Below are 27,863 nucleotides of genomic sequence, written 5' to 3' on the forward strand. Positions count from 1 at the left end.
ATTAGCTGGCACAAAATATTTAGAGTGGTAGGGTTGCAAATCCTGTCTCTGAACTTGGGACTTTGCTGTTCAACACAGCAGCCATGAGCCACACGTGGCTCTGGGCCACTTGAAATGGGGCTCAGATGGAGGTGTGCTCTGTGTCAAACATATACTGGATTTGAAAGTTGTTGCTGTTCAGTTGCTAAATTGTGTCTGACTCTTTGTGACCCCGTGAACTACAGCATGCCAGGCTCCCCTGTGTTTCACTATGTCCCAGAGTTTGCTCGAACTCATGTCCTTTGGGGATTCCCTAATAGCTCAGTTGGTAAAGAGTCAGCCTGCAATGCAGGAGACCCTGGTTCAATTGCTGGGTCAGGAAGATCCGCTGGAGAAGGGATGGGCTACCTACTCCAGTACTGTTGGGCTTCCCTTGTGGCTCAGCTGGTAAAGACTCTGCCTGCAATGCAGGAGACCTGGGTTTGATCACTGGGTTGGGAAAATCCCCTGGAGAAGGGAAAGGCTACACTTTCCAGTACTGTGGCCTGAAGAATTCCATGGACTGTAAAGTCCATGCGGTTGCAGAGTCGGAGACGACTTAGTGACTTGCACTTTCACTTTTCGCATGTCCATTGAGTCGGTGATCAGATTTAGCCTGCCCCAAAATGTGAACGTCCTATTACTAATTTTCACATGGGCTACCTGTTGAAATGACAATATTTTAAATATAATGGGTTAGACACATGCATTAAAAATCAAATCCACCTGTTTCTTTTTACTTTTTTATTGAATGTGACAACTAGCCAATCTAAATTACTCATATGGCTCATGCTATATTTCTATTGGTCAGTGTTGTTTAGAACTTCCGACCACTTCCTCTTCTCCTCCGACAGGCTTTCGAGGTCTTCTGTAAAGGACTTTGGGATCAGGGTTACCATCAGGTCATAAGCCACTGTTGGGTGAATTAGAAAAAAGCATCTCTTCTTTGAGACAGTACTTCCAACAGTCAAAAATGTTAGGGACCAAACGACGGTCTCTAGGACCTGAGTCATGTTTACCAGAAAGAGACAGGATATGCGCTCATCCTGCCTGGCCAATCATGTAATGCCAGCTACTCCTGTAACTGAGACAAAGAACTGCCTGTATATAAGCCGCCATACTTCTTTGTTCGCGGCTCTTGTCAGATTCCCTTGTGTGGGATGAGACTTGGGCCCTAGCGCGCTAGGAATAAACAAACTCCCTTCTTGCGTTTGCAATACTGTGGTGGCCTTGCTCTCTCGGTCGGTTCGGAGATACGGGCTCGGAGCATAACAAAAAAATGGTGGTCTGGCAACCCACTCCAGTGTTCTTGCCTGGAGAATCCCAGGGACGGGAGAGCCTGTTGGCCTGCCATCTATGAGGTCGCACAGAGTTGGACATGACTGAAGCGACTTAGCAGCAGTAGCAGCATATTGCTGGGATGCTTTACTGCCACCTACTGGAAGGTTTGTGTAACAATTTAGACAACCGTGAACGTGGCATCCAGTGCAGTGAACAATCTCAACAAAGCTGGGCTGCACATGTCCATTCTGGGGGTGGGGTTTGCAGCGAAGGACTTTTCCACTCCAATCCTCCCCTTCCATGGCCTGTAAGGTTCTCTTCCATGCAGACATGTTGTTTTTAACTCCAGAGAGAAGACTGTTTGCTACTTGTCAGACTTGATTTGGGGCCGGGGGCGGGGGCGGGGGCGGGGTTGGGGGGTCGGTTCGGGTCAAGAGGGAAACATTATCTGGATGCTTTCTCTTGGATAAGTATTTTTTTTTTCTGGATATGTTTCTATTGATTTCAAAAAATACACAGAAAGACCAAATGCTTAATTTCTGGCTTCAAAAAACCCTCACTGTCTTATTCCTTGAGCAAGCATTGCAGGCGCGTGATCATGGTAAATGTTGGTAGGAAAGATCAGAAAGTAGGGTCCTTGCCTCAAGACAGTCTCAATTTATCCCCCCCCCCCCTTACCTCCTTGTAACCATAAGCTTGATTTCTACATCTGTGACTCTATTTATGTTTTGTAGATAAGTTCCTTTGTATCTTTCTTTAGATTCCACATGTAAGTGATGTCATATGATATTTGTGGTTTTTTTTGTATGACTTACTTCACTTGGTATGACTATCTCTAGGTCCATCGAATGGCGTTATTTCATTCTTTTCATACGGCCGAGTAATATCCTATTCTATACGTACCACATCTTCTTAATCCATTCATTGGTTGATGGACTTTTAGGACTGTGCTTACATGTCCTGGCTATTGTAAATAGTGCTGCAATGAACACTGGGGTGCTATATATACAACAGATAACTAACAAAGACCTGCTGTCTAGCACAGGGAACTCTACTCAATACTCTGTAATGACCTATATGGGGAAAGAATATGAAAAAAATAGATATACGTATGCTGCTGCTGCTGCTAAGTCGCTTCAGTCATATCCAACTCTGTGCCACCCCATAGACGGCAGCCCACCAAGCTCAGCCATCCCTGGGATTCTCCAGGCAAGAACACTGGAGTGGGTTGCCATTTCCTTCTCCAGTGCATGAAAGTGAAAAGTGAAAGTGAAGTCGCTCAGTCGTGTCTGACTCTTCACAACCCCATGGACTGCAGCCTACCAGGCTCCTCTGCCCATGGGAATTTCCAGGCAAGAGTACTGGAGTGGGGTGCCATTGCCTTTTCCGAAGATATATGTATAGGTATAACCAAATCACTTTGCTGTATACCTGAAACTAAGACAACATTGTAAATCAACTGTACTCCAATAAAATTTTAAAAAAGATAGTGTCTAAGGCAGGGATTCTCGAGGAAAACTTTCTCTTGGCAGGACAAAATGGTAACTTTTATTTTTATTTAAAAAATTAAAAAAGATTTTTTTTAATGGTAACTATCTTAGACCAGCAGACAACATAGTCTCCATGGAAACTTACTCAAAAGGAGCCACAGACAATATAGAGACAGATTTGAAAGAATGAAATTTTGCCATTTGCGTCAACGTGGATGGACTTGGAGGACCTTATGCTAAGTGCAATACAGCAGACAGAGAAAGCCAAATACTGTATGATATCACTTATATGTGAAATCTTAAAAAAAACAACAAATTAGTAAGTGAAACAACAAATAGGCAGACTTACAGACAGAGAACAAGCCAGTGGTTACCAGTGGGGGCAGGGGTGATAGGGGTAGCGGACAAAAGGATTATTATGGGATTATATTAAATCATGTGAACTGCAAAATATTATAGGATTTAAAGTATATTCTCTTCAAAAAATTATTTAAAAAAATAGATTTGAGTGGTCATATTTCAATAAAACTTACTTACAAAGCAGGTGGTAGGCTGAATTTGACCCAGTGTTCATAATTTGCCTCATGGAACAGTGGTTTCAACACCTGCCCCATGGTTCAGACGCATGCGGCCAGTGTGTTTTATATTTTATTTTTTGCTCATTGTAGTTTTCTTTTTTATTTGTTGCCAACATTGAAAAACAGATGACTTTTATGAAATTTGAGGCATCTCTTGAAGGCATACCAATCCTGAACTCACATTTATACATGGCCGTAATTCTTTGTGACTCCATGGACTGTAGCCTGCCAGGCTCCTCCCTCCATGGGATTTTCCAGGCAAGAGTACTGGAGTGGGTTGTCATTTCCTTCTCCAGGGGATCTTAATCCAGGAATTAAACCCAGGTCTAAGCCACCAGGGAAGCCCCCTGTAGTTGGCAGGAGTTGACCATGGCTGCCCTTCCCGAAATGAGCTTGTCTGATTGACCACTTCACTCACTCAAATCACCCGCTTGGTTACTGTAGGTACTTGGGTCTGACTTATGGTCCACAGCACACTTGATGGCAACAAGGCTGGCATGATGTCAAATTAAGAGATGGAAATGGGAAAGTGTAGTGAAGCCCAGAAAGGTTGTAAACACAAACCAACTCACCAGACCTCTTATTTCACCAGGATAACTTCTCTTGGTGAACAAGATGCCCCCATGAAATTTCCACCAGCTCAATCCAGATGACTAAAGGAATCACTTACTTTGCACATTTTTTTTTTCTGTCTGCGCCACCTGGCTTGCAGGATCTTAGTTCCCCAACCAGGGATTGAACCCGAGCCCTGGCATTGAAAGTGCTGAGTCCTAACCCCTTGACTGCCAGGAAACTCCCTGGAATCACTTACTTTGATGACCTCCTCATCTGTGGACTTGCATTCCACGGACTCCGAGATATCTGTCACGATACTGTTCTCCTCCACGGTGACCACCTTGATGGGCATGGCAACTGTCTTTCCCGTGAGGATGGCGGTGTTCAGGATCTCAGTGTCCTGCCGGAAGAACGAGACATACCTGGGTCAAGGGAGCTATTTGGTTCTCTCAGAGACTAGGGGAAGCCCTCCACGGTGTGTGCCTCTTCTCATTTAGACAAGACACGGCCGCAGTTACCTTAGGAACCTGGGCAAAAGGGTTCTAGGTGTCCTGCTTGCTAGACAGAAGATCATCTTAAGGTCAAGGACCCTATGTGCTGTGTTTATATGTGAAAATGAGCGGCAAGTTCAAATTGTGTATTTTGGAGGTTTCTAGAGGAGTCAAATCTGTGGTTTAAAAACGATTTAAAAATGAATGTTCAACAGTCTTATGGACACAGCAGGGGCGGCAGGTGGGGTACGAATTGAGAGAGTATCATTAAAACATATTTATTACCATATATAAAGTAGATAGCTAATGGGAAGTTGCTGTATAACACAGGGGGTTCAGCCCAGTGCTCTGTGACAACCTCGTGGGGTGGGATGGGAGGTGGGTGGGAGGGAGGGGTGCTTCCCAGGTGACTCAGTAGGTAAAGAATCCACCTGCAATGAAGGAGACACAGATTCAATCCCTGGATCAGAAAGATACCCTGGAGCAGGGCACGGCAACCCACTTTAATATTCTTGCCTGGAGAATCCTGTGGACAGAGGAGCCTGGCGGGCTACAGTTCACAGGGTGGCAAAGAGTTGGACACGACTGAAGTGACTAAGCACGCATGCATGGCTGATTCATGCTGATGTATGGCAGAAACCAACACAACGTTGTAAAGCCATTATCCTCCAATTAAAAAGAAATTTAAAAACCAAAATAAAAATGAACGTTCCAAACAGAATCTGCAAGGCACAGCGTGGGGATTTTTAGTATACTGGTTCATTTCTTGTTATGTCTGGGTGAATTGTCTCATTGTAATAAAGCCTGTCCTCTTTGTAGCCTATTCTCACAAACAAGTTAAATTTTTGTTTGATCAGATCCAGGCGCAAAATTGCATGATAGATTTGTAGTAAAAAATCTTTTAAACCTTAGAAAGATAAGCGGGTGCTAGGTGTTTCACAATTTACTTTTAGTTTATTTGTGACTGTCTAGTTTACAACTATGACAATAAAAAAATATGCATCCTTTTTCTTTGTTGCAGATACCAAGTAAAAGGTACACATCAGTGAGGTTTCAGTTGTAAGCAACAGAAATTGCCTGGCTACTTTGTGCAGGAAAGTACTGTGGAAGATGGAATCACCAAGATGCCCATGTTCCAATCTCCAGAACTTGTATGTCTGTTGTCTTATACGGTAAAAGGGACTTTACAGTTATGATGAAGGATCTTGGGCTTCCATGGTGGTTCAGCTAATAAAGAACCTGCCTGACAATGCAGGAGTGCGCCAGGCTCCTCTGTCCCTGGGTTCCCCAGGCAAGAATACTGGAGTGGGTTGCTAAGCCCTCCTCCAGGGGATTTTCCCCACCTGGGAATTGAACCCTCATCTCTTGCATCTCCTGCATTGACAGGCAGGTTCTTTACTCCTGAGCCAGCGGGGAAGCCCCAGATATTCACTACAAGAGCAATCAAAGAGTTAGGTAATTTTTACCCCAAATGCCCATCGTCACTGCTACACCTTGGCAACTGGCCTCATTGCTTTGTGTAGCACACCAGTCTTCTTCTGTTGCCCCACTGTGGCCCATTCCCTCGGAGGTCTGGCGGCTTTGCTTTATCCTGTTCATACTGACTTCATGCAAAATGATTAGCGTTACACCTCTCACGTGTCTTATGATTTGAAAAGTGATGAAGAAAATGCCTTCTCTCTTAAATCTGTAGGTGCTCCCTGTTGGCACTTGTGCAATCCTGTTCCTTATGGTCAAACGAAGATGAAAAGGGGTCTGTGGCTTTGGGATGGCTATTGGCACCTTTTACCTCTGAGTCAATTTCTCCCCAAATCCCTCTCCAAAACTGCTGCTCTACTTTGAAGCAGGAGATGCAAGGAAAGAGATATTTTCAGTTCTTCCTCCAGGGAAACAATTGACACAGAAGTGACCTTTTGCATTAACCAAGTGCACAGATGAAAGAGCCATCAGTTACAAAGGGGAGCGCCAGCCTCTCTTTGACACTGGTGCCCATCGACCCTCTGCCATGTCTTCTCTTGGGTCCATGGGATTCCTGGAGCTGGAGCTGCCATTTGGGCAGCTTGCGCATTGGCTATTACCGATGCCAAGAATACTGCAGAAATTCCCCAAGTCCATTTTCAGGTTCATTACAGGTAATGTGCTCAGAGTTCAGTCTTAACATTTTCTTTCTGAGAATGGTCTTTGGCTAATGGCTTCATTAAAGCAGCAAACTCCCTCGTGGATTAATTGTGATTAGTTTGCTAATGGTCGTTGCAGTTTCTCTCTCTCTCTCTCTCTCTCTCTCTCTCTCTCTCACACACACACACACACACACACACACACACACATGCACACATGCACACACTATCTTTCACCTAAGACTTCCTCTCCCTAAACTGAGTTACACCAAGATTAACACTGATGGGTCATTAGATATTTTTTGTGAACCAAGATCAACTTCAGGAACACAGATGAACAGTCATAGAAATGCCAATATTTAAAATGGATAACCAACAAGGACCTACTGTATAGCACAGAGAACTCTGCTCAGTGTTATGTGGCAGCCTGGATGGGAGGGGGGTTTGAGGCAGAATGGATACATGTGTATGTACGGCTGAGTTCCTTTGTCCACCTGAAACTATCACAAAGTTATACTCCAACACTTAATGAAAAGTAAAAAATAACAAAAATGCCAAATGAGTGAAGAGAGCATTGATCTTTGGATAATCTGGTTAAGCCACAGGGATGAAGTTCCTTGTATTTAAAAATTCCTTTCTAATCTAAAAAAATGACACAAAATGAGCTTATTTACAAAACAGAAATAGACTCACAGACTTAGAGAATGAATTTATCAGAGGGAAACGGTGCAGGGAGTGATAGATTGGGAGGTTGGGTTGGACATGTACACACTGCTATATTTAAAACCATCAACAAAGACCTACTGTAGAGCACAGGGAACTCTGCTCTATAATCTATAATAACCTAAATGGAAAATAATTTTAAAAAGGATAGATACACTGAATCACTTTGCTGTACACCTTAAACCAAAACAACATTGTAAATCAAAGATACTTCAATATAAAATAATTTTTAAGTAAAAGAAATAAAGAAAAAGACTCCCTTCCTGATCAACCATTTTGGTGAGTGTTTGTTTGTTACTTGGTGGGCATGGAGCGTTTGGAATCCCAGATTCTACTCTATGCTTTAATTTTCTACAAGGCCTTCATCATCCTCTTATTGTTTGGATCTTGGTTTCTTCATTCTACAAATTAAGGGATTGGACCACATCTTCTATTGGACCACGTCATCCACATCTCTTTCCACCTGTCAAATCCTACATAACCATGAAGATCCACCAGCCATTTAATGAACCCTTACTGTGCACCCAGCATGTTCTTGCCACAGGGTTATAACACAGTGAACCAGAGTGATAAGCCCCCATTCACAGAGATGTATGGGATGGCGGGGGTTGGGAGGCACAAGCAAGCAGGCAACCACAATATTGGGTCTGACAGGACTTTCTCATTAACTAGTGGCAAAAATCCAACTCAATTCAGTCTAAGCAGAAAGGCGACTTATTGCCTTGTACAACTCAAGTATCTGAGGGAAGATTTCAGCTTCAGGTATTGCTAGAACCAGGTTCTCAAAACAAAATTGCAATTAATTCCTACGTCTCTCCATCTCTTGACTCTCTTTCTCACTGTTTGGCTTCATCAATTAGTAAGCTATTTCTATACAGTAGACCTCCAGCTATACTCTCCACGGCTCAAATCTGTGTTCTTCCGTCAAAGAACTCAACAGCAAAAAACACACAAAATCCCCAAATAGCCCAATTTAAAAATGGGCAAAGGGCCTGAACAGACAACTCTTCAAAGACAATATCCAAATGGCCAACAGATACGTGAAAAGATGTTTAATATTACTAACCAGTGTAAATAAAAACTACAAAGAGATATTACTTCACACCTGTTTAGGTGGATATTACCCAAAAGTCAAAAGATGACTTGTTGGTGAAGATCTGGAAGAAAGAAAACCCTTATGCACTGTTGGTGGGAGTGTAAATTGGTGCAGCCACTATGGGAAACAGGATGGAGGGTCTTCAGAAAATTAAAAATACAACAGTCATGTCATCCAGCGATCTCACTTCTGAGTATACCCTAATAAGAAGAAATCACCATCTTGAAGAGTTATCTACACCCCCATGTTCATGGCAGTATTATTCATAGTAGTCAAGATATGGAAACAACCTGAGTGTCTGTCTACAGATGAACGGACAAAGAAAATGTGATATATATGTATACAATGGAATACTAGTCAACATCAAAAAAGAAGAACATTCGGACCTCCCTGGTGGTTCAGTGGTTGGGAGTCCACCTGCCAATTCAGGGGACCCAGGTTTGATCCCGGGTCTGGGAAGATTCCATACGCCTTGAGGCAACTGAGCACATGTGTTGCAAACTACTGAGGCTGCTCACTTGGAGCCTTGCTCTGCACCCAGAGAAGCCCGGGCACTGCAACTAGAGAAAGCCCGTGTTCAGCATCAAAGACCCAGTGAGGCCAAAATTAATATAAAGTAAATAAGCTAAAAAATTTAAAGAGAAAATACTGATATTCGTGATAACATGGATGAAACTGGACAATGCTTTGCTAAATGAAAAAAGTCAGACACAGAAGTCAAACGCTGTGTGATTTCACTTATATGTGGCATCTAAAAAATAAAAAGTTGTACTCATAAAATCAGAAAGTAGACTGGTCTGGGGCTGGGAGTCCGTTTATAAGATGGATAAGTTCTGGAGACCACCCGGAGAGCATGGTGACCATAGCTAATAACATGTATCGAATATTTGCAATTTCCTGAGAAAGCAGGTCTAAAGAGTTCTCAGTGTGCACCCACATGCACCCACACACACATGGTAACCACGTGAGGCGATGGATGCATTAACTGCTTGATTGTGGCTGTCCGTTCACAACACATACACGTACTAAAACCTATACCTTATAGAAATATACAGTGGAATATTACTCAGCCGTAAAAAGGAATGAAATGATGCTACTGGCAGCAACATGGATGGGCCTAGAGAGCCAAGGACAGAGGCTTCAGGAGAAACCAGACCTTCTGACACCCTTATCTTGGATTTCTGGTCTCCAGAACTGTGGGAAATTAAAGCTCTGTTGTTTAACCACCCAGTCGTGTATTTTGCTACAGTAACCCTGGAAAGTAAGATATGTCCTTTATCACAACCTGAGAAGGGGTCCTTGATATTGTGGAGAAGATTTTTGGAATCGGTTGGCATAAAATCACGGAGGAGTGATGTTATAAGAGGCAGCCAATGTTTGTGTGTCTGGAGGGTACTATACTCCAGGGATCCTTAGGTTGTGAATCTGGAATTCTGGGAGAGAAGAGAGGAGATAAAACACCTAGTGGGTATGGGCTTGAGTCATTGAAGAAGAATCTTTGGCTGCCTTTCCAAGGTAGGCCTGGTGCATTTGAGGGGTGGGGAATGAAGAACTCCCACACCATCCTCGGATTCCGGTGAGTGAACAACTTTCAGGTTGGATTGCACTTTTCTGGTTTGGGTTCTCCTAATTAGGGGCATAGCTGTGGGATTAGCGAAACCAGCGGCACACAAGGTAGAAGCAGGAACAGTGAGGAACCCAGGCATGGACTGGGCACATTATCCTGGTCTGACTGTAAAACTCCTTTGTCCCCTCCCAGAGACTTGGAGAGAAGCTGTGCTGGGAAGGAGGGAACCTTTTCTGGTGAGTTAAAAATATGTGTGTGTGTACAAGTATGTGTATGAAACTGACATTGCAGGTTACAGATATGGGGCTGGTTACTCCCCTCAAATCCTTTTCGAGTTGAGGCCAATTCACAGCAATATGCCCAACACACAATTTATTTTAATTAATTAATTGACTGATTTTTGGCTGCCTTGAACCTTTACTGTGTGCGGGCTTTCTCAAGTTGCAGTGAGTGGGTTTCTCATCGCAGTAACTTCTCCTGTTTCTCGAGCACAGACTCTAGAGTGTGGGCTCAGCCGTTGTGGCACACAGGCTCAGCTGCCTCGTGGCATGTGGAATCTTCCCCAACAGGGGTCTAACCCAGGTCCCCTGCATTGATTGGCAGGCAGATTCTTAACCACTGGACCACCAGGGAAGTTCCCCTGGCACACTATTTAAACACATACAATTGTGGGTTTTCTAAACCCCCGGCTGGACCTGGAAGAGTTCATTTTGTGCAGGGCCAGCCAGGAGCAGGTGCTGCCTGCCCTTCACTCTCTACATAGCGCTGCTCGGGAGGCCCGGCTGCAAGCCGCCTTTTCTCTAGGCCCCCTGAGGTATGAGATGCTCAGCATCAATGAGTGGAGCCCTCTCTCTTCAAAGTAGGTGGGTGTACACCTCCTGTCCCCCGGCACACATCAGATCCCACTCATCAACACCGTTTCAGAGCTTTGCAGAACATGATTAAGACAGAACTGTTACTTGGACACTTTATGTGTTATTAAATGTTTGTTCTCTGCTTTTATTGTTTCCCCCCCCCCCTCCTTCCGCCCCCTTCTGTCAGGAATGAGAGAACTGTTCTGTATTTCTGAAAAGAATCAATCAAGTAAGGTACTTTTAAATCACTGTCATTTCAAACTTGGAAAAAGCCCAAGGCTTCAGGGAAAACGCACTTTGTTTGATTTGCCTTCATAAATGTAAATTGGTTTGGCCACTTTCTGCAATTTTTTTTGTTTTTTTACAAATTGGAGTTTTAATTTTTAAATAAATTGAGAAGACAGAACTGCTTCTGAAGGGTTGAAAAGTTGAAAGTGTGTGAACTGATGGAAAAGAGCAGTCCACAGACTTCCCTGGCAGTCTGGTGGTTAAGACTCCATGCTTCCAATGCAAGGAGCACTGGTCATGGAACTAAGATCTCAGGTGCCACATGGTGCAGCCAAGACAAGAAAAGCCCAAATGGCCAAGGGATGGAGTACTTATCCCAGGAGTGGGTGTGAAATGCCCACTACAGATTCCCCAGAGACTTCTCAAGGAGAGAAATAAGAATGAAAATGTGCCATGTCAACCTAGTGGAATATTACTCAGTTGCAAAAAAGGGATGAAGTGCTGATATGTGGGACTATGTGGATAAACCTTGAAACATAATGTTAACTGAAAGGAGCCAGACACAAAATGACAATTATTGTAAGATTCCATTTATATAAAATGTCTAATTTTATGCAAATGCACATTTTCATAGGCAAATACATAGAGATGGAAAGCAAACTGATGAACTGATGGTTGCCAGGAGCTTGGCAGGGGTGGGTGTGGTGGGAAGGCAGACTGACTGCTTGAAGAGTATGATTTTTATTTTAGGGTGATGGGAATGTTCTGGAATTGTACAGTGGTGAGACTCCACAACCTTGTAAATATACTAAGAACCATTCACTGAAGACTTTAAAATGGTACATTTTATTCCACTCCTGGGTATTTATCCAAAGAAAAGAAAGTATTCATTCGGAAAGATACATGTGCCCCAAATGTTCATAGTAGCATTTTTACTAATGCTATGATATGGAAGCAACCTAAGTATCAGTCAACAGATGAATGGATAAAGAAGATGTGATACAAACACACACACACACACACACACACACACACACACTGGAATATTAGACATAAAAAGAATGAAATTTTGCCATTTTTAGCAGCAGGGATGGACCTAGAGATTGTTCAACTGAGTGAACTAAGTCAGACAAAGACAAATACTTTATGTTACCACTTATACGGGGGATCTAAAAATGAAGCAAACTAAGGAATATAACAAAACAGAAGCAGACTCACAGATACAGAGAATAAAGTATTGGTTTCCACTGGGGAGAGAAAAGAGGGAGGGACAGTATAAGAGCACAGGAGTAAGAGCTACAAAGTGTTAAGCATAAAATAAACTATAAGGATTTACTGTACAACACAGGGAATACAGCCAATACTTCATAACTATAAACAGAGCACAACCTTTAACAGTTGTGAATCACTGTGCTATATATCTGAAACACATAATATTGTATATCAACCACACCTCAACAAAAAAATTAAAAAATACTAAATATAGAAAATAAACAATACCCTATAGTTCTGTCAAAAAATGGTACATTTTATACTGTGTGAATTACATCTCAGTGTGTGTTAGTTGCTCAGTTGTGTCTGACTCTTTGCGACCCATGGACTGTAGCCCACTAGGCTTCCCTTCTCCAGGGGACCTTCCTGACCCGGGGATAAAACCCGGTGTCCTGCTTTGTAGGGGGACTCTACTATCTGAGTTACCAGGGAAGCCCACTTTAAAAAGAGAAGGAAAAGTGTATGGGAGATGGGTTAGTACAAATTTACAATGTTGTGTTAATTTCTGGTGTACAGCAAAGTGATTTAATTATATATGTAAATTTAAAAATATAATATATATAATTTGAAATATATACATATTATATATATATATATATAATTTTTCAGCTTCCCAGGTGTCTCAGTGATAAAGAATCTGCCTGCCAAGCAGAAGACATGGGTTTGACCCCTGGGTCAGGAAGATCCCCTGGAGGAGGAAATGGCAATCCACTCCAGTGTTCTTGCCTGGAGAACCCCATGGAGAGGCCATGGCCAGGTTCAGACCTAGTTCTGCTTCTTGGCTGACCATGTGGCCTCAGATAAGTCAATTGATCTATCCACCCATCCTCCGTTCACTCACCCCGGAAATGAGACCAAGATAAAATGCATTTTCAGGTCAAAGATCAGATGCCTGGCCTTCTATACTGACACTGGGGGTTCAGATCTCATGAGAGGCTGAGGATGAGGCAAGTTTAATCTAAAATATTCCAGAAGGTAGAAAACAACCCCTCTCAAAGGAAAATCTCCTACACTGTTGGTGGGAATGTTAAGTTGGTGCAGCCACTATGGACAACAGTATGGAAGGTCCTCAAAAAACTAAAACTAGAATTGCCATAGGGTCCAGCAATCCCACTCCTGGGCATCTATCCAGACAAAACTATAATTTGAAAAGGTACCTGCACCCTTATGTCCATAGCAGCACAATTCACAAGAGCCAAGACATGGAAGCGACTTAAATGTCCATCGACAGATGAATGGGCAAAGAAGATGTGGCGTCCATATACAGTGGAATACTACTGAGCCATAAAAAGAATGAAATAATGGCATTTGCAGCAACATGGATGGACCTGGAGAGTATCATACTAGGTGAAGGCAGTCGGAAGGAGAAAGACAAGGATCATATGATGTCACTTACATTATATGAAGTGACAGGACACAAATGAACCTATCTATGAAACAGAAACAGGCGCAGACATAGGGAATAGCCTGGTGCTTGCCAAGCTGGAGAAGGGGAAGTTGGTGGTGGGAGAAGGATGGACTGGGAGTTTGGGATTAGCAGATGCAAAACAGTATATGTAGGATGGATAAATAACAAGGTCCTACTAGAGAGCACAGGGAACTGTATCCAATATCTTGTAATAAACCGTAATGGAAAAAAAATGAGAAAGAATATGTGGTGGTGGTGGCTTAGTCGCTCAGTCGTGTTTGACTCTGTGCGACCCCATGGACTGCAGCCCACCAGGCTCCTCTGCCCATGAGTCTCTCCAGTCAAGAATACTGGGGTGGGTTGCCATTGCCTTCTCCAGGGGAATCTTCCCGACCCGGGGGTCAAATCCATGTTCTTCTGCTTGGCAGGCAGATTCTTTACCACTGAGCCACCTGGGAAGCTGAAAAAATATACATACATACATACATATATATATATATATATATATATATATATATATATATATAAAATTAAATCTCTTTGCTGTACACCAGAAACTAACCCAACACTGTAAATCAACTATATTTCAATGATTAAAAAAGAAAGCAATCTCCCTCAATGCGTATGTGCCTGGGAGTCATTTAGAAGTCTAAACACCATTTAATAATAATTTTTAAAAGGGTCCCATGTGGGAAGCATTGCCTACACAATAGGCACTGCTAAATGCATTCATCTCTACTACCAACCCATGAAGCACATGGTCTTATTTAGCCTGGTCTTACGCATGGGGGTACTGAGGCCAGAGCTGGTTGAGTGACGTGTCCAGGGTACACAGCCCCGAGGTGGCCTGGCCAGGTTTAAATGTGGACCTCCAGGGCTGAGACATGTGGTCTCTCCTCCTGCTCGACACTGAGGAGCTAGCACACGGGACAGAACTGCCTTGGTTCTGCCTCTGCTCTTTCTTTGCTGTGTTTTAAATTCTCCAAGTGAAGTAAGTCAGAAAGCTAAAAACAAATATCGTATATTAATGCACATATATGGAATCTAGAAAAATAGTACTGATGAACCTATTTGCAATAGAGATGCAACTAGGACTAGAGATGCAGATGTAGAGAATGGGCCTGTGGAGACTGGGGGGCAGGGAAGGAGAGGGTGAGATAAATTGAGAGGGTTGCATTGGCATATATGCTACCAGGGGCTTCCCAGGGGCCGTTTGGGGTGAAGAACCCCCTGCCAGTGCAGAAGACATAGGAGATGCGGGTTTGATCCCTGGGTTGGGAAGATTTCTTGGAGAAGGAAATGGCAACCCACCCCAGTATTCTTGCCTGGAGAATCCCCATGGACAGAGGAGCCTAGCGGGATACAGTCTATCAGGTTGCAAAGAGTTGGACCTGACTGAAGCGACTTAACACCCAACTAATTGACATTATTGCATTGCAGAAACCAATGTAACATTGTAAAGCAATTATCTTCCAATTTAAAAAGAAATTTAAAGACAAATAAAAAATTGATTAACCTTGCTAAAATAAAGAAATAAATTCCCCAAGCATCAGTTTCCTCGGCTGTGAACCTGGGGAATCATTAAGGTTGTTGTGAAGATTAAATGTCATGTTTATGAATGGCCTGTCAGGGCTTGGAACAAAGTCCTAGTTGACTAAAAGGGCAGCTATTAAGCACAAATGTGAAATGTCTGGGTTGAGGCAACTGGCAGATGGAGAAAAGTCAACATGTCCTCCTGAAACTCTCTTTTCTCTACTGGCTTTGGAGCAAGAGGCATAGAAAATATAATCAAATGAAAATAAGACAGCATGTAGCAAGCACGTGAACACATTGCCTAGAACAGACACGTTAGCACTCGGGGGTGTGGAGGTGACTGCAGATGAAGAGTTTCATGTTTTCCCTGAAGAAGGTGGCTTAGAGTGATTCAATGACTAGGACAGTCTACGGTTTACCGATTCATTGTCACACACCATCAGTGCTGAGATAGACACTGCAATCTTGTATTGCTTCTTAGAATTAAAGATGATTTAATTGAATTTATTTACATTTTTGCAGGGGGAGGAGACATCTATGAGAGCCTTACTGATAATTTTCTTGGCATATTAGAATTTTACCATCTGATCAACAAGATCCAGGGGCCAAATTCTGTCCATGGTTGGTATTTTTATGTGAACTGGTGAGCCAAGAATGGCTCAGAGGTTAAAGCATCTGCCTGGAATGAGGGAGAATCAGGTTCGATCCCTGGGTTGGGAAGAACCCCTGGAGAAGGAAATGGCTTTACACTAGTCAAGGCTAAAATATATATATATATATATATATATATATATATATATATATATATGTATATGTATAGAGAGAGAGAGAGAGAGAGAGAGAAAGAGAATTTGCCAGACACTGTGTATGTCTCTGTAAAATCTAAGATGTTTACTCTCTAGCCCTTTACAGAAAAATTCTGCCAAGCTCTGAACAAGAAGATCATTTTCCCCAAATGATGGGGCTCTCATGTCCCCAACAGTGTTTCCTAACCCTCTGGTGTTCAAGTCATTCTGCTTTGTAGAACTGAGCATCCTTGTAGGTGCTACCTCCTGTCACTATCCTTACACTTTTGCTTTCCTTCAACTGTTATCTCCACTGATTCACTTTGTTTTCAGCTACAGTTGACCATCAGCACCGTGACTGGCATGGAAGCCAGAATTCTTGGCACAAACTGGATGGATCTGCATCTGGCAATAATTTTCATTGTATGTGGGAGATCTGGGGGCTTTGAACCCACAAGAAGGATGGCCCTAGAGCAGGGAAGCTTGTGTTAAGCAGGAAGAGGTCTTTGAATCAAGGTTGATTTTGTGTTTGCTAATGTGTAGTCATGATTAGTTTCATGGTATGATAGTGTTTGGTTCTCTGCACATGCTTTTAGCTCAAGGAGAGTGAGTATAACCGCTTGAAAAATAAGAAGCCCCTACAATTGATCTTTCCAGACTTAAGCATGGTGGATAACATTACAAATGACTGCTTCAGAAGGAGAAGTGTATGGGTAGACACACATACAGAGACCCAGCGAGTGCTTATCAGTGGGACTGGGAAGGGGAAAAGGGAGGGGCAATACAGGAGTAGGGGAGTAAGAGGTACAAACTATTAGGTATAAAACAAGCTAAAAGGATATATTGTACAACATGGGGAATAAAGCCCATACTTTATAATAACTATAAACAGAGTATGGAACAACTGACTGGTTCAAAATTGGGAAAGGAATATGCCAAGACTGTGTATTGTCACCCTGTTTATTTAACTTCAATGCAGAGTACATCATGCGAAATCCTGGGTTGGATTAATCCCAAGCTGGAATCAAGATTTCTGGAAGAAATATCAACAACCTCATGTACACAGATAATAACACTCTAATGGCAGAAAGTAAAGAGAAACTAAGGATCCTCTTGACAAGGGTGAAAGAGGAGAATGAAAAAGCTGGCTTAAAACTCAACATTCAAAAAACAAAGATCATGGCATCCAGTTCCATCACTTCATGGCAAATGGATGGGAAAAAAGGCAGAAGCAATGACATATTTTATTTTCTTGGGCTCCAAAATCATTGTGGACGGCGACTGCACCTATGAAGTTAAAGGACATTTGCACCTTGGAAGAAAGGCTATGACAAACCTAGGCAGCATATCAAAAAGCAGAAACATCACTTTCCCAATAAAGGTCCATATAGTCAAAGCTATGGTTTTTCCAGTAGTCACATACAGATGTGAGAGTTGGACCATAAAGAAGGCTGAGCACTGAAGAATTGATGCTTTTGAATTACGGTGCTGGAGAAGACCCTTGAGAGTCCCTTGGACTGCAAGGAGATTAAACCAGTCAATCCTAAAGGAAATCAACCTTGGATATTCATTAGAAGGACTGATGCTGAAGCTGAAGCTTTAATACTTTGGCCACCTGATGGGAAGAACTGCCTCACTGGAAAAGACTCTAATGCTGGGAAAGACTGAAGGCAAAAGGGGGTGGCAGAGGATGAGGTGGTTAGACAACATCACTGACTCAGTGAACGTGAATGAGAAAACTCTAGGAGACAGCGGAAGACAGCGGAGCCTGGCGTGCTGCAGTCCATGGGGTCACAGAGAGTCGAATGTGACACAGCAACCTAGTGACTGAACAATAAATAAGTGGAGTATAAGCTTCAAAAGTTGTGAATCACTGTGTGGCACACCTATAACATGCAAAACTGCACATCCACTGTACTTCAATATAAAATGTATTTTTAAAATATGTGAGTTTTTTAGGAAGCTCCATACCGTTCTCCATAGTGGCTGTATCAATTTACATTCCCACCAACAGTGCAACAGGGTTCCCTTTTCTCCACTCCAGCCTTTACTGTTTGTAGATTTTTTGATGATGGCCATTCTGACCGGTATGAGGTGATACCTCATTGTAATTTTGATTTGCGTGTCTCTAATTATGGACCTAGAGTCTGTCAATACAGAGCGAAGTAAGACAGAAAGAGGAAAACAAATACTGTATATTAACACATATGTGTGAGATATAGAAAAATGTGACAGATGAACCTATTTGCAGGGCAAAATAGAGACTTGGATGTGCAAAACAAACACGTGGACACGGGGGTGGGGTGGGCAGCGAATTAGGAGGTTGGGATTGACATATATACCATGTGTAAGATAGAATGCTGGTGGGAAGCTGCTGTACAGCACTGGGAGCTCACCTCGGTGCTCTGTGATGACCTAGGGGGATGGGATGGAGTGGTGGGGGGAGGTCCAAGAAGGAGGGGATATATGTATACATATAGCTGATTCATGTTGCTGAACAGCAGAAACTAACACAGCATTGCAAAGCAACTATACTCCCATTAAAAAAAAAAAGTATGTGAGTAGAAAAAACCCATCGTTTCTTCCTCCATCTCTGCTGAAATGCAGTGGGTTGGGAAAACACACCACACCCGGAGGAAGGACATTTGAGGCAGCTGGAAGCTCCCCCAGCTCATGCGGCAGTCTCTGGGAAGATCAGTCTGTGAGAAAGAGGTCTTTGGATTTCGAGAGAGAGAAAGGGAGCAAATGTCCTGTTACTGGATGGCACCTCTGCAAAGAAGCAAGAGACGGTGGTTGTCTGGTATGACTATAGAGAAACAGCAAAGATCTGTGGATTCCAGTGGTGGCTTGAAAAAGGCAGAGGATAGCAACATAAATTGAACAGGTTCGGAGGAATAAGACCCAAAGTATTGCAGCCAAAAGGAGTAGGCTGGTACTCAATACCCATTATCTTCCTTTTCTTTGGTAACTGAACCTTGAATTTTTGGCAGGTGGAGTGGGGAAGAGTACCCACCTCAGAGAAGTCTAAACTCGGTCTCTCTTGCCACTGGGGTTGGCCATGGAATGGGATTCAAGACCAGAGAAGCCCCAAAACGATTCTCAAAGTGTGGTGTCTGGACTAGCAGCCTCAGCATTACTGGGGGACACGTTAGAAATAAAAAAACTCTTGGTTGCCACCCAAGAAACACTTAGTCAGAAACTGATGGTGGAGCCCATTCACCTTTGTTTTAAGTCTCTCTGGGTGATTCTGATGCTGTTGAAAATTTGAGAACCACTGTTCTAGTTTAAATGCAAGCAGCAGCAATGTTCTGCAACATTTTTGGAAATCTGTTTAACGGGTGCTGGACTAGGTACGTGGTATGTTCTTTTTGCCCTTTTCCTTCTTTCTGCTACCTGGAATACACATACAATGGCTGAAACACTGGCAGCCATCTTGGGCCATGAGACAAACTTGAAAATGAAAGCCACCCACAGAGGATCCTGGGGTAGCAAGACAGGAGCAGTCTTAATCTCTGATGCCTAAGGAGTAGTCTTAGACTTACTTAAGTACCTGAGATGAACCATGTTTCAGCTACTAGTTTTGATTGTTTCCTGTTATACTGAACCCAGTGCTAATCCATGTAGATATTTCTTTGTATGCTTGAGACGGTGAACAAAGATTATTCACTATACTTGCACACAACATTTCCAGTTTTGTAACCAGAAGGTGACTCCATGGCAAGGGAGCTAGATGGCTTGCACTTGGGGAATGGCAGGGAATGGTAGCAATCCCATTGTTTTTGGCTGGTGGTGGTGGTGGTGGGGACAAGGCTGACGACAGGGCTATTATGAGAGAAGGGCCAAGCAGAGATAGACAATTCAGTGTTAATTTACAGCACCAGGAATATTACTCCAAGAGGGCGCTTCATTTTCCCAATTCAAGGCATCCTAGTTAAAATGATGCATCGTAGCCCAGCAGCCATGCTGATTAGTGAGGGTGCTTGAAATGAGGATTCTGGATTCAGGGCAGATGAGCCCAGGGAAGTGCCATCTGATTAACAGGCTGACTTTGTTAGGTGCAACCAGCTATTTACATAATCCTGTGATGAAGAATACATTATGTACACACACACAGGCACTGAAGGGGCGACCTCTGGAAATTCCTCCTGCTAACGTAATTTTCCTTCTAACCAGGCTGAGTGCAGACACCCAGCTCTGTGGCAATTTTTCTCATCAGGGAGAGAAGGGAAACGTTATTACCGGTTGATGTGCGAACCGCAGGCCTGATGGAGTGGGCTAGATTGGACTTGCTGACGAACTACACTGCCTGTTTCTCTCCCATTCCTAATGAAATGATCCCCAAGAGTTCTGTGCGATTTTGGAGGGTAGAATTGATTTTTAAAATGCTCCCAGAGATGCCAATGGGGAAATGCATGGCTGATGGGGAAACAGAAAATAATATTCTCATCATTTCCACTTTGCAACGGCTTTGGGATTTCCAAGGAGCAGTGAGGGCTGGGAGGTGGAGAGGCCAGGGAAGAGGAGAGGGTGTTTCCCAAGGGAAAGCTTTCTCTTCCTAACATTCCAGAGAGCAAGAGAAAAGGTCTCCTCCATCACTGACCCCACAGGTCCACCCATATTCTCCTCTGTCATCTCTGTCTTCACTTGGCAATTCCTTCTGGAAATCTTAGCACAATGGCCTCATGCAGCAGACCCCAACCTTTTTGGCACTGGGGACTGGCTCAGTGCAAGACAGTTCTTCCACTGATGATGGGGAGGGGGATGGTTTCAGGATGATTCTAATAAGGAGTAAGCAACCTAGATCCTCGTATGCACGGTTCACAGAAGTGTTCACGCTCCTATGCCAGTCTAATGCTGGTGCTGATCTGAACAGGAGACTGAGCTCAAGACGTAATGGGAGCAATGGAGAGTGGCTGTAGACACAGGTGAAGCTTCACTTGCTAACCCACCGCTCACCTCCTGCTGTGTGGCCCAGTTCCTAACAGGCCACAGACTGGTACTGGTCCGTGGCCCCGGGGATTGGGGACCCTGTCCTAGTGGACCAACGGAAGGTCCGTGTCTATAAACAGAAGGTATCTGAGCCCGGTGTTGAAATGCAGAGTGCAGCAGGGGGCTTTTGCAGCTGAGCCAGAAGAGCCTACTGGCTGGTTCACAGGTCCCAGGGGATGATCATAAATAATCAGACCTGCTTGTATTTACTGGGCAACTACAATGTGTCAGGCATTCACATCATCACCATCATCACCATCATCATTTATGTTTATGTCTGTGTTAATTTTTCAGGACCCTTTTTAAAAAAATAAATTAAGCTTGGGGTATAGATGCTTTACAACATTGTCTTAGTTTCTGCTGTACCATGAAGTGCATCAGCTGTGTGTACACATATATCGCCTCCCTCATACCTCCCAATCTCATCCGATGAGGTCATCACAGAGCTTCCCACTAGCTAGCCATTTTACACATAGTAGTAAACATATGTCAACGCCACTCTGCTCATTCCTTCCATCCCCCCATTTCCCCATCTAGCGTCCACAATGTCTGTTCGCTACGTCTGTATCTCTGTTCCTGCCTTGGAAATAGGTTCGTCTGCACCATTTGTCCAGATTTCACATATACGCGTTGGTTTAGTAGCTAAGTCATGTCCGACTCTTGCGACCTTATGGACTGTGGCCTGCCAGGCCCCTCTGTCCATGGGGATTCTCTAGGCAAGAATACTGGCGTGGGTTGCAAGTCCCTTCTCTGGGGTATATGCATTACTATACGATATTTGTTTGTTTCCTTCTGACTTGTCTCTGTATGACAGTCTCTAAGTCCATCCATGTCTCTACCAACGATCTAGGGGTGTTTTTATAAAGGATCATAAACTGAGGGGCTTAAAATAGCAGAAACTTATCCTCTCACAGCTCTGGAAGCCAGAAGTCCAAAATCAAGGTGCTGGCAGGACCACACTCCCTCTGAAACTGGTGGGGGCCCCTCAGGTCTCAGCCCCACAGGTTTCTCCCAGAGAATCCTCCCTGCCTCTTAGGGCATGGCCGGCAGTCCTTGGCGCTCCTTGGTTTGTAGACACATCACTCCGATCTCTACCTCCATCATCTGTGGTCTTCTCCTTGTGGGGTCTGTATCCAAATCCCTTCTTCTTATAAGGGTACTGGGGCTTCCCTGGTGGCGCAGATGTTAGAATCTGCCAGCAATGCAGGAGACCCAGGTTCGATCTCTGGGTCAGGAGGATCCCCTGAAGAAGGGAATGGCAACCCACTCCAGTATTTTTGCCTGGAGAATTTCCATGGATGGAGGAGCCTGGTGGGCTACAGTTAATGGGGTCACAAATAGTTGGACATGACTGAGCGACTAACACACACACACACACGCATACACACATGCTTGCACACGCGCGCACACACACACGCATACACACACACACACATACATAAGGACACTAGTCCTGTTGGGTGAGGACCTACCTTCATGATCTCATCTTAAGTTGATGATTTCTGCAAAAACTCTCTTTCTAACTAAGGTCACATTCATAGATTTTGAGGGTTAGGACTTCAATATCTCTCTTTTTGGGGGGCATCATTACATCCATAACGATGTCTTTCTTTCATCCTTTGCAGAGAACTTTCATGTGGATTATTGCCCCTTTTTTGACTTTTTTTTTTTTTAAACTTGGGTGCACTAGGTCTTAGCTGCCACACATGGGAACTTCAATCTTTGTTGCGGCATGTTGGATTTTTAGTTGTAGCACACGAACTCTTGGTTGTGGCATGTGGGGTCATCTTATCTGACCAGGGAATGAACCTGGGCCCCCTGCATTGAGAGTGCAGAGTCTTAGCCACTGGACCACCAGGGAAATTACTGGATATAGCCACTTTGATTATCAACATGGCAGAGTGGAAAGGATTGATGTTGCCACAGTAGGGGAAACTGAGGCCCAGAGCACTTGTACTTGAATCCTCCCACCTTCTGAGAGCCAAGCCCTTCCATGAGCTCCCTCCTTTATGTAGAACAGCCCTCTGAGGTGACACCGAACTGAACCTGTCCACACTGCCCTGACCAGCGACAGTACCAATCCCAGCATGGGCTGCCTCATAGCCCGCCATGATTCCAAGCCTTTCCAAGTACCGCATGCTCTCCCAGCCTCCTTTCCTGTGCTGATTCCTTCCTTCCCTCCCAACAATCCCAAGAAGCAGGTAACTCCATTCTCCCGCCACCACCCCTGCCCACTGCCCAATGGAGTTGCAGACCTAGAGGGGTCGGGGTGGAAGGGAGGCTCAAAAGGGAGGGGATGTATGTCTATATGTATGCACATATAGATGCATGTACATAGAGCTGATTCACTTCGTTGTACAGGAGAAACTAACATAACATGGTGAAGCGATTTTCTTTCAGCTTAAAAAAGAAAGAAAGGGAGTCACAGAAAGTTCAAGTAACTAGCTAAAGAATCTACAAATGGTAATTCTGGGAATGAGGAGGTGAGCAGAGATGGAACTCCAATTCTGAGCCCCTTATATTCTCTGACATCAATATCCACAAAGATACTGTAAACTGACTTTGAAAAAGCGAATGCATATATTAAACATCTCAGGAAAGGGCCTTTAAAAATACCATCGGTTTTTAAAAAAATAATTTTATTTTTATTTATTTTTGACTGTGCTGAGTCTTCATTGCTGTGCAGGCTTGTTTCTGGTTGTGGCGAGCCGGGGCTACTCTCTAGCTGTGTTGTGCAAGTTTCTCTTTGCAGTGGCTTCTCTTGTTGTGGAGCATGGACTCAAGGGTGCACAGCAACGGTAGCTGCGGATCCCAAGCTCTAGAGCGCAGGCTCAAAAATTGTGGCACACGGGCTTGGTTGCTATGTCGCACGTGGGATCTTCTCAGATCAGGGACCGAACCCATGTCTCCTGCTTTGGCAGGTGGATTCTTTATTACTGAGCCACCAGGGAAGCCCAAACCAGCACCAAAAGTGAAAGTCACTCGGTCATGTCCAATTCTTTGTGACCCCATGGACTGTAGCCCACCAGGCTCCTCTGTCCATGGGATTCTCCAAACAAGAATACTGGAGTGGGTTGCCATTTCCTTCTCCAGGGGATCTTCCCAACCCAGGGGTCAAACCCAGGTCTCCTGCATTGCAGGCAGATTCTTTACTGCTGAGCCACCAGGGAAGCCCCATCATCGCCTCTAGTTTCAAAACATTTTCATCCCCCTAAAGGAAACTCTATATCATAGTGGTCACTCCCCCGCCTCCCCTCCTCCCAGCCCCTGGCAACCACCAATCTACTGTCTGTCTCCATGGATTTGCCTCTTCTGGACACTTCTTATAAAAGGGATCGGACACTGTATGGTCTTTGTGTCTGGCTTATATCACTCAGCATCGTGTTTCTGAGGTTCATCCATGTTAAAGTCTGTGTCAGGGCTTCACCCTTTTTTATTGCCTAATAATATTCCAGAGTAAGAACAGACCTCATTGCATGTGTCCACGCATTAACTCAGGGCCATTTGGGTTGTTATTGGACCACTTCCTGGCTACCATGCATAATGATGCTACAACTATTTGAGTTCAAGTTTTTTATGTGGATGAAGGTTGTCATTTCTCTGGTGTGGATACCTAGGAGTGGGGATGCGAAAATGTCCTTTTTATTTATTTACTTTTTTGGCTGTGCCATTTGGCATGTGGGATCTTAGTTCCCTCACCAGGGGTTGAACCCACTCCCCACCCTGCATTGGAGGCATGGAGTCTTAACCACTGGATCACCAGGGAAGTTCCCAAAGCCTTTTGAAAACAGGTAATTACCTAGACTGTTTCTTAAGATGAATTGTCTTTAATTTCTTTGCACTGTAAAAGTTACAGTAATCCTCCAAATTTATGAATCTCCTTTCCTCCAAAGTGGTGCAAGCACTTTTAAAAAGTCCTATACGATTCATCTCTCTGGCATCTGGGCAGAGGGAAGGGATTTTTACTGTCATTTCATAAAGCAACAGAGGCGGTAAGAGGCCTCTGCCTCAGGTCTGAGCCCAGAGGCTGGGCTGAGCAGATGCTGACCACGGGGCAGGCGTCTGTCCCAGGGCCCCGGTCTGCTTTCCACCTCCAGGCACTCGGGTGACACCCCCGCTCCTTCTTCTGTGAATGTCGCTTGTTGTGACTCTCAGAACGCTGTGTTCTGAGCCCTGAACGTTCCTAGACGGTGTCTCATTAATTATAGTCTCAGCCCATTGGCTGCCTTTCCAGCTGCATCTTAATGAGTGACCGTTCCTGGCCGACTCTTTCTTAGCACAGGAGTTCTTTGTTGGAACTCGTGCCTCTTCTGATTTTCAGAGCACAATCAATGGGACGCTGTGAGGCGAGCTTGTCTCCTTTCCCATTTTGGGAACAGGAAAGGATCCTTGTATAGGATGGGCTCTGATCCTGGCAGAGACCCCACCCCACAGCCAACAAGGGAGCCCTTGACATGTGGAGGAGGCTGTCACTGGGTTCCAGCGCCGCCTAACCCGGGTTGTTTTGTTGTCGTTGTCGTTCGCTCGCTCAGTCGTGTCCAGCCCTTGGCGACCCCATGGACTGCAGCATGACAGGCATCCCTGTCCTTCACTATCCCTGGAGTTTGCTCGAACTCATACCCATTGAGTTGGTGGTGCCATCCAACCATCTCATCTGCTGTTGTCCCCTTCTCCTGCCTTCAATCTTTCCCAGCATCTGGGTCTTTCCCAGTGAATCAGCTCTTCCCATCAGGTGGCCAAAGTACTGGAGCTTCAGCTTCAGCACCAGTCCTTCCAATGAATATTCAGGACTGATCTCCTTTAGGATTGACTGGTTTGATCCCCTTGCAGTTCAAGGAACTCTCAAGAGTCTTCTCCAACACCACAGTTCGAAAGCATCCATTCTTCGGTGCTTAGCTTTCTTTATGGTCCAACTCTCACATCCGTACATGACTACTGGAAAGACCACAGCTTTGATTAGATGACCTTGGCTGGATCCTACTTTGAGAGAATCTAGTTTCCACACAGCAGATAGGGATGGAACACCATCCTGTTCTGCTCAAACCGTCTCCTGGTTCCCACCCCACTAAGAGTGAGAGGCAAAGTCCTGGAGGATCAGGACGCTCTTGGTCTCTTTGGTTTCATCTTCTACCTCACTCCCTTGCACATGCTTTCCAGACAACACCCTCTCTGTGCTGTGCCTTGAATAAGGCAGAATCGTTGCATCCACTGTCCTGCCTGGAATACTTTCCCCAGACACCTACATGGCTTCATCCTCTTTCTTGAGCATCTTTGTCCAAATGATACCACCCCAGCCCCATCATCCCCATCACCCCCTTCCCCATTTTCTGCTGTGAGTTCCACGGCTCTGATCACCCACGACACTACGTATTTCTTGTCAACTTTGGAGCCATGTCTGGGATGGGGGCTCCATGAAGGGAGGTGTCCTCTTCTCCATCTCATGTGGAAGAGATGGGGAAAAGAGATACTGTCTGCAAGTCTGTCTAGTTTGAGGTTCTAAAAACATTTTGTTCTGGTTGTTGTTGTTTACTCACTAAGTCACATTCAGTCCTTTTGCAACCCTATGAACTGTAGCCCGCCAGGTTCCTCAGTCCAGGAATTCTCCAGGCAAGAATACTGGAGTGGGTTGCCATGCCCTCCTCCAAGGGATCTTCCCAATCCAGGAATCAAACCTGCGTCTCCTGCATTGACAGGAGGATTCTTTACTGCTGAGCCACCCGGGAAGCCCTCTAAAAGCATTTTGGGGAAGAAAATTGGAGGGCTTTTTGAAAACGGCCTTGATTTGGGTAAAGAAGAGGAATGCTGGCCTGGTTCCCCTGGAGAACAAAATCAAGATCTTAGAAGGAGCTGTTTGTTGCTTAATGACGCCAACCTTGGCAAAGAGGCTGGGGCCTTGGGTTCCGCATAGAGACAAATGTAGGCACAGAGATCATGATCCAGAAATGATGCAGGTTCGGGGCTTCCCTGGTGGCCAAGAGGTTAAAGCATCTGCCTCCAGTGCGGGAGACCCAGGTTCGATCCCTGGGTCGGGAAGATCCTCTGGAGAAGGAAATGGTAACCCACTCCAGTATTTTTGCCTGGAGAATCCCATGGATGGAGAAGGCTAGTAGGCTACAGTCCATGGGGTCGCAAAGAGTCGGACACGACTGAGTGACTTCACCCCCCCGGGGACACCTGTGTGGGTCAGGACCAGGAACCCAGATGGATCTCACTGCTGCAGCACTGGCCTGGGCAGTGGGAAAGTCGGGGACTCTAACAAAAATGTCAAGGGATAGAAATTCCGATAAGGACTGTGATGAACTTGAGTTTTACTGGCCTGATGGAATGGGAAGTGAGAGTCAGAAATCAGGGCAACTTACAGGAGAGCCAGTGACCCTTTGTTTCTGCACATCTGATCTGACAGATGGAGAGTCACACCTGCTGCTGATATTCTGTGGGGTCACCAATGCCCTTTCTGATTGGTCAGCATCACATCTCTGGTCTGCTCTGATTGGCTGGAGCCTGTTCCAATCCAATAGGAAAAGAGCTCGAATCCCATCCTTTGTACCCAGTGCACATGGAAAATAAAAGGCAGCAAATAATGTTTTGAACTTTCTTGGGCATGTGGCCTCAGTGACGCCCTAATCTCTGGTTGGAAGTGGTCCAGCAAGAACTTTTTTTTTTTTTTTTTTTTAATATTTATTTGGCAGCACTGGGTGTTAGTTGCAGCATTTGGAATTTTTCTAATTGTGGCATTCCGGATCTAGTTCCCTGAACAAGGATTGAACCCAGGCACCCTGCATTGGGAGCACAGAGTCTCAGCGACTGGACCACCGGGAAGTCTCCAGAGATTACTTCTTAATGAGACTCTTCCCTGAGTCTTCACAGGTTTTCTTGGT

General features: G+C 44.5%; 1 protein-coding gene across 1 annotated transcript in view; it reads right to left on the minus strand.

Moving 5' to 3' along the window:
- The window catches only part of TMEM132C (transmembrane protein 132C), a 443,620-nt gene that overhangs the window by 33,084 nt on the left and 382,673 nt on the right, over nucleotides 1-27,863 (minus strand). Inside the window, exon 5 of the mRNA XM_069558655.1 lies at nucleotides 4,179-4,322. Within this exon, the coding sequence (XP_069414756.1) occupies nucleotides 4,179-4,322 (144 nt within the window). The remainder of the gene's footprint in view (nucleotides 1-4,178; nucleotides 4,323-27,863) is intronic.

Source organism: Ovis canadensis, chromosome 17 (genome assembly GCF_042477335.2).
Source record: "Ovis canadensis isolate MfBH-ARS-UI-01 breed Bighorn chromosome 17, ARS-UI_OviCan_v2, whole genome shotgun sequence".
Taxonomy (NCBI): domain Eukaryota; kingdom Metazoa; phylum Chordata; class Mammalia; order Artiodactyla; family Bovidae; genus Ovis; species Ovis canadensis.